Here is a 7,896-nt window from a genome sequence, read left to right on the forward strand (position 1 = left end):
CATACCAATTATAATTAAACAAAATTATGTTACTTTTGAATATATCAATTAAAATACATACCATTTATTTTATTTTATTTTATTTTATTTTTATGCTTCTAACTTTAAATATGAGTTATTTTGAAATTGAATTGAATTAGAAATTATTGTCTTGTAGAAATGTTTTACAAATTAGATTGTAGTGATCTATTTTTATTTTTAAAAACAATGTTTAAATGGATATATATATATATATATATATATATAGCTTTTGAAATCACATTTTATTTTATTTTATAGTTTTGTGCATATGAAATTCTTAAGATATTAATTAGCTTCTAAATTATTTTTTATTTTATTCTTTAATATTGATTTTTATGTATAGTTTTAAATCTGATACTGCTCTATCTTCATTAGACTTAATTGATTTCATATAAGTCAGCAAGAGTAAAAAATTGATCAAAACTATTTGAAATAAATGTAGAACCAAAGTCAACAATAACACATAAAATACAAGGATATGTATAAGGGTTATTATTCATATATCACTATTTAAAGACCTTCGATTTTTTAAAAAACTTCCAAATTTTTTTTATTAATTTAAAAAATAGATCAAGTAGCAAGAATGTCAATAATTATTTTAAAAAATAATGGGTAGAAATGCACAAATATAGTATCTCCTTAAACATGCATTCAATGCTATCAAATTGTAATTCAATATCATAAACACATCAATTTTTTTTTATAAAGAAATCAATCTACAAATTTCACATTGTGGTTTATATTTTCAAGTGTTGTATTATAAGTTGATAATGCAATATTGACATCATTTTTATAAAAAATAATAATAGGAAAAAGTCAGATAGATCCAAAATGTTACTAAATTTAACCCCACCATCCTAACCATCATGAAAAAAAATAATGATTTCTAGATTCATTTCTCTATTTTTAAATATGCAACCAATAAAAACCAACCGCATTCATCATGATTACCATATTCTTCATCAAGGGAAGGTCTATTTTGCAAAAGCATGGATCTATCTAACATTCCGCTAATAAGAATATTTAGTTATTTAAAACATATTCAATATGATATTTGCGAATAAATACAATACTCCATGTGCAACATCTTTTAAATCCAGGTTTCCAAACTTCACCATTCAGGCATCACTGCATTCATAGGGAACGAGCGAGACAGGGGAACGAAAAATCGTTCCCCTCGAGTTAGGGCTGATGTGGCATTCGAGATCCTCATCGTTACAAGTCCCGTCGTCGCCGTCGTCTTAGCGCTGTCTTGGGATGTTTGCGAGCAGCAACGCTTGTCCCAGTTGTTGCCTCTCCAGCTCCACTCCGTCTTCGATTCATTTTTGTGCCGTCAACCCAAGTCTCGCTTCTTTTCGGTTAGTATTACCCATTTTTTCCATTTTGTAATTTGTTCTATTTTTTGTGGGATTGAGTAATGGCGGAGACATTGGTGCTACGCGGAACGTTGAAAGGCCACTCCAACTGGGTGACGGCCATCGCCTGCCCTCTCGACAACCCCGACCTCATTCTGTCGTCGTCGCGCGACAAGAGCATCATCGTCTGGACCCTCACCCGCGAGGAGGGGAACTATGGCGTTGCCCGCCGCAGGTTGACCGGCCACGCCCACTTTGTGCAAGATGTGGTGATTTCCTCCGATGGGCAGTTCGCCTTGTCGGGCTCATGGGACGGAACCTTGAGATTGTGGGACTTGAACACTGGAACCACCACCCGGCGGTTCATTGGCCACACCAAGGACGTGCTCAGCGTTGCGTTCTCGGTGGACAACAGGCAGATTGTGTCCGGCTCGCGTGACAAGACCATCAAATTGTGGAACACTCTCGGCGAGTGCAAGTACACCATCCAGGACGTGGATGGTCACACTGGGTGGGTCAGCTGCGTGCGCTTCTCCCCTGTGACGGCGAACCCTATTATTGTGTCCGGAGGGTGGGACAAGGTCGTGAAGGTGTGGAACCTGACTAATTGCAAGATCCGCACTAACTTGGTTGGGCACACCGGATACGTGAACACCGTCACCGTGTCTCCTGATGGCTCCCTGTGCGCCAGCGGTGGCAAGGACGGAGTTGCAATGCTGTGGGACCTGGCCGAGGGCAAGAGGTTGTACTCTTTGGACGCCGGTGACATTATCCACTCTCTTTGCTTCAGCCCCAACAGGTATTGGTTGTGCGCTGCCACCCAAAGCTGCATTAAGATCTGGGACTTGGAGAGCAAGAGCGTCGTCGACGAGCTGCGCCCTGAGTTCACCTTCGTCAGCAAGAAGGCTCAGGTGCCTTACTGCGTCAGCTTGAACTGGAGCGCTGACGGAAGCACCCTCTTCAGTGGTTACACTGATGGCCATATCAGAGTGTGGGCTGTTGGACGAGCTTAGGTTTTGTATCCACTGCTCTTGATCACTTGGTGAAACTGCTCTTTTAGTAGGGGCCGGCAATTGCAAGTAGGTGCTTATGAACAGAGGAGACAATTGAGTACAACTTTTTTGCTTTACCTGATGAGACAAAAGGAATACAAAAATTTAGTACGCGTTTCATACCTTGAAATTTATCATGGATTGCAATGCTCCTCCATAGCTTTGGGTTGGTGGCTTTCCCATGGTGCTCATTCTTTGCATGCAACCATGGCTGTTTTCTAAGCTTAGGGGGGTGGTGATGTATTAGGGGCATGACATGGAGAGAATGAGTGAGAGCTAAGAATTGTTAGAGAAATTGGAGATCAATGACAAAGTTTCAAGAGTGCATTTTATTAGATAATGTGACTTTTTTGGAGAATAGTGAGAAGATTAGTCTGGTTTTTCGAGAGAATATGAAATAGATTTTTGTATTAAGATAGTATCTCCCTTTTATTGTGCAGAATTGATTCATCTTTTACTAAAGGAGTCACCTATTCTATACAAAAAGCGTCTGTAATTTTACCTCCAATTCTTTTTAAAACATCTTTTTATTTAATTCATTCAATGCATATTATAAAAATAGTCTTAGTCAACTTACCATTGATGGAAAATAAGTAGTAGAAATCACATTAAAAGAGGATCTTTACACATATAAACTTATTTTAAAATGTTGTGGACTAAAAGCCTTTCAAAAGTTTCTAACTTGAGAATTTGTAAAACCACCTCTATACTTGACATATTAAAGACTACTATCCATCAAAGTATCATTTGCAAGGTTAAGATTTAACAAATCATTTTATTCTTTGTCTAATGCTTGTTTATTACTTCCAAATTTAGAAAAAATATTATTCAAAATTTGGTCCAATATTATTTTGAATCTTATCCAACATTATTCAAAATATGATCCAATATCAATTGTTTTTTTACCTTAAAAACATATCTAAATTCTTTACAAAATAAATTTTTGAATATTTTGGAATATAAAATTTACATAATAAAAATATGTTACTACTAATGTATGCTATCTCAAAATGCCAAACAAGTTATATTAATTTTACACATGATGAGTTTATTTTCTAAAATGTATCTTCTATACCAAACACATATATACTAAAGAAGGATTATTGTATAGATAGACAAACATAATTTTATTATTATAAAGAATGCTTCTTTGCATGTTCTTGGTTTGAAACAAATATCTTGCTAATTAATATAGAAATTTACATCTAATAAGCATTCCCATTTAGAAATATAAATATTCCAAAGATTTGTCAAATCCATATAGCAAGTATATGTCAATTGTGCAAAAAAAATAAAACAAAGAATGAACTTAATATATTCTAATTAATATATATATATATATATATATATATATATATAATATTAAATAGATCCATGGTTTTACTAAATTTATCCATCCATGATGAAGAATGTGATAATCATGATGAATATAATTGATTTTCATTGGTTGTGGATCTAGTATTAGAAAAATGAATCTAGAGTTTTTTTTTTTTTTTTTTTTTTTTTTTTTTCCTATTATGGTTAAATGGATGGATCAATTTAATAAAATTTTGGATCTATTTAATATTACCTTACATTCTTATTTAAAAATATATATATAGAGATATATTGTATAGACCTAGGCTTTTATTAAATCAATTCATCTATTCTATCCATCATTAAAAAAATTTAAAAAATAAAATTTATATATTTTTTATCTACTATTATATCCACAATCAATGAAAATCAACCATATTTATCATTATCCTAATCTTTATTAGTGCCACAATCATGGCGGCCACACAATCTCTTATCTCTACAAAAGAATCATAGTTTTATGTTTAAAAAAGAGCCAAAGAAAGATTTGCATTCAATCTTCTAGGCACTCTTTTCATCTCTCTCTTGTGTCATGCTCTGCCTTTCACATCATGCTCTTGCTTCACTGCCTTGTTATTGAGATGGTTCAGTATTATTGAAACTCATTCTAATAGTACATATGTTATTTATAAAGTTTAATAATTTCCTACCACTTGGTCGTAATTTGGTAATAATGTTGCTTGAGTTTAATGTATTTTGTCTGACTCAATAGATAGCAAACTACAACAAAGAGTCACATGTATCTATGTAATTAATTTTAGAAGAGAATTGCTAGGGCTATAGTGGATTACTGTGACCATGTACTTCCAATATAGAACCTAAGTCTAATCTTCCTACTCTAATATCTCACTTACTTCCTCTTGCTTGTTTTGGACCAAACTCTCTTGAGCTAGTACTAATGTGCCACATAATATATTACTTAGAGATGAATATTGCTAAGCTACCATCCAGCAATGATATTGATAATTTTTATCTTCAAAAATCAAGCCACTCGGCTTCTAGTGAGTCTTATTGCTTTATAATATTCACAAGTTTTGAAAATAAATTGAATCGATAGAAAACATAATTAATAATGTATAAGCCCAAATAAATCCTTTGTATTTGTGTTTAATATGTGGAGCTAGAAAACATGATGATTGTATTAAAAGAAAATCTTTTTGTTTGATTATTTTTTGAAAGAAAATTTTAGGAGGTCTAATTAAGTATAATAAGTGCAATACTTTAAGTTACTATCTTTCTTCATAAAGTTGTAGAAATTATATAAAATATCATTTTTTAGTATGTTTTTGTAATTCAATTTGATTTTTTTATATTCTTTAGCTACTCTTATTGGTGATGTGATCGACTTGCATCAATAGCCTTAATATACTAATCTATGGCTTTTAATAATACCTATCATGATTTTAATTTTGATGTACTCATTGTTAGACTTACATAATGAATTTTATATATAGATCCTTAATAAAGAGGTAGATTGAATTGGAAGCAAGAGTAAGAAGAAAATGGTAGAACCAATGCTATTTGTGGATTACTTAAAGCCATGAAACAAAGAATGTGGTTCATATTCTGTACATATTATTTCTGTAATATTATGCTTTGTTTAAAGATTGAATAAATGCACATAACTATTACTCATTTCAATATAATTACAATGTACTTGTAGATACTTGTGAATTTGTAATATTTTGGCTAGGACAAGTGTATACATTGAGTCCCTAATCTTGGAAACTTTTATAATGTCAAACATTTACTACTACTTCAACAATTTCAAACTGTGAAGCTATATGTTGTGTAGAAGATTTTTTGTCTCTCATACAAATAGCTATTCCATACGATTAGTCTTTTAGATGGCTAACTACTCGATTTTCTAACCTCATACTTGTTGATACAAGCTCTATCAATTGAACATACGTTCTTTCTTGTTAGTAGGAGAATAATAACTCAAAAGTTTGATCAACACCATTGAAAACAATGTGAAGGTTTTTGGAAGTTGCAAATATATTCTTTGGTGGTAAAGGAGGTATTACACCAATACTATATATTAAATAATATTGAGTATAAAAAAATTCTATTGACAAAATATCTCTAATATTTTACATAGTTTTATATTTATGTTTACATAGTATTCCTATTCTCTTCATCAATGTATCTATGTAGGAGTTAACATCAAATATTTCTTTGGTACATTTAAATTGTTCAAAGATAAGATTGAGTGCATACATAGATACTTGTTTCACAACATTTGTGAAAAATGGAATGGTATATTGATAATATATATAAGTCTTTTTTAAACTTTTTTGGGCATTAACCTCTTTTTTTTGTATTTTCAAAAAAAGAAAATGGACAAATTTATACATCTTGTAATTCTTTGGTAGAAAATTTTAAATATGATTTGACAGTTGAATGTTGATCTTCAACTCAAGATGTAGTTACACTTCCAAAATAAAGGTAATTATTTATCTAGGCTTTGAAAAATCATTATTTTTGGTAATATCCATGTATTTTTTAAATACTTAATAGTTGCATAAGCATTAGCAGGAGTATACTTGGTAGTGGAAAGGATAGTCCACTCTTGATTGTAAAGCACTTTAGTAGAAGCATTTATCATATTAGTCTAATCTGCCATAAATGTAAATCAACTTGCTTCTATTTTTATAGTAAAATACTTCTTATAGTTTGCTATTTTTTTTTGAATGTACCATATACAAAGTAAAATATTAAAAGTATTTTTTTTATTGTATTTATTAATGTTAAATCTATATTAGATCCAAAAAAATAGATTAGATATTTCCATGCAATCAGACAAGTTGAATCAAGGTTCAACAAAAAAACACTTTTATTTCTTTTTAGAAAAAAATAATTGCAACTATGGAAGATATTTTAAAGTTAGTTATTTTACTATATCTAACATAATAATTTAAAATCAATTTATTTTATGAGTACAATCTATAATAATAGGAGAGGTATATTTTTTTGATAATTCAACATATTTTGCATGTATACACAAAAAATAAAAATAAAAATAAAAAGGTTATCTTATTTTTTTTCATCACATTGATATGTGAATTAATATGCATTGTTGTGCAAGGTTTTCATAAGTGAAACAATCGAAGCATGACCATCAAGAATAATTTGATGCAATGTTTGATGTTCTTTTTAAATAATATGTGCAATCACTTGGCTTATAAGATTTTTTTTTTACATAATGCATTCACAATATTTTTTGGAGGTACTTCTGCTGTAAGCATTTGAGTTGTTATTTCCTTCTTTACTAATTAGAGACATTGTACAATTAAATGTTCTAGAAGAGATGATGAAGGGCCATGGTTGTATTCTCCATTTTATATTATTAAGTGCTATTGTGTAGTACCTTAGATACCTTGTGCATGCAACAAAAATGGACATTCAATCAATCTACTTGTAATATTTTGCTGACAAATGATATTAGTTTGCTCAATATAATATTAAATATGTCAGAAGAATTTATATCACATTTAACCTTAATGCAATATTTGTGAGATCAATGCTTACAAACAACATAATTGTGAATATGTACAAACTTATCTATACTTTCATTTATGTCTTCAAAACAATCAAAAATTCCCTTCGGTGGAGGAGATACATGCAAAATAATATTCATTACAAAATCTAAATAACCTAAAAGTAGACCCTCTTCTCTCTCTTTGAAAATTGAAAAGAATATCAAACATATTACAATTGAACAATGCACCACCGTATTGTCACATATGTGGAGAGAGCGAAAGAGAGAAAGATACAAAGACAAAAAGGTAGAGCGATAGTGGATGGTTGACGCGTCGGTAGCCAAAAGATATGGGCATTCACGACAGGTTGGAAGCAGCAAAACACCATGCTGAGGCATGATCCGCCCATCCCCTCCCCCCCCCCCACCCCAAGCTCTCGCCCCTTCTCTCGATCTGCGTGCTCCCATGCGGCGAGGGTGAAATCCAACACACGTGATGCCATTGGGGCCCACCACTGCCCCTCCCTCACGCGGTCTTCGGCGGTGCAGAGTTCCGCGTACAACACGTGGAGGACAGGTTGCGAATGCAATCGAAAGAAAGCCCTTGCTATCTACAAAATGGGGTTTCGTC

The 7,896-nt window shown here is 31.9% G+C and overlaps 1 protein-coding gene across 1 annotated transcript; it reads left to right on the forward strand.

Moving 5' to 3' along the window:
* The first annotated feature begins 743 nt into the window (after window positions 1-743).
* LOC112278525 (small ribosomal subunit protein RACK1) lies at window positions 744-2,548 on the forward strand. The gene has a single exon (XM_024512134.3). It carries the CDS (start codon window positions 1,439-1,441, stop codon window positions 2,387-2,389), a length of 951 nt encoding a protein of 316 aa, XP_024367902.1. The 5' UTR covers window positions 744-1,438; the 3' UTR covers window positions 2,390-2,548.
* The last annotated feature ends 5,348 nt before the right edge of the window (window positions 2,549-7,896 follow it).

Source organism: Physcomitrium patens, chromosome 25 (assembly GCF_059467195.1).
Source record: "Physcomitrium patens ecotype Gransden chromosome 25, ASM5946719v1, whole genome shotgun sequence".
NCBI classification, from domain to species: domain Eukaryota; kingdom Viridiplantae; phylum Streptophyta; class Bryopsida; order Funariales; family Funariaceae; genus Physcomitrium; species Physcomitrium patens.

Coding starts and splice junctions, on each gene's coding strand:
- LOC112278525 (XM_024512134.3), top strand. CDS start 1,439: ATGGCGGAGACATTGGTGCTACGCGGAACGTTGAAAGGCCACTCCAAC.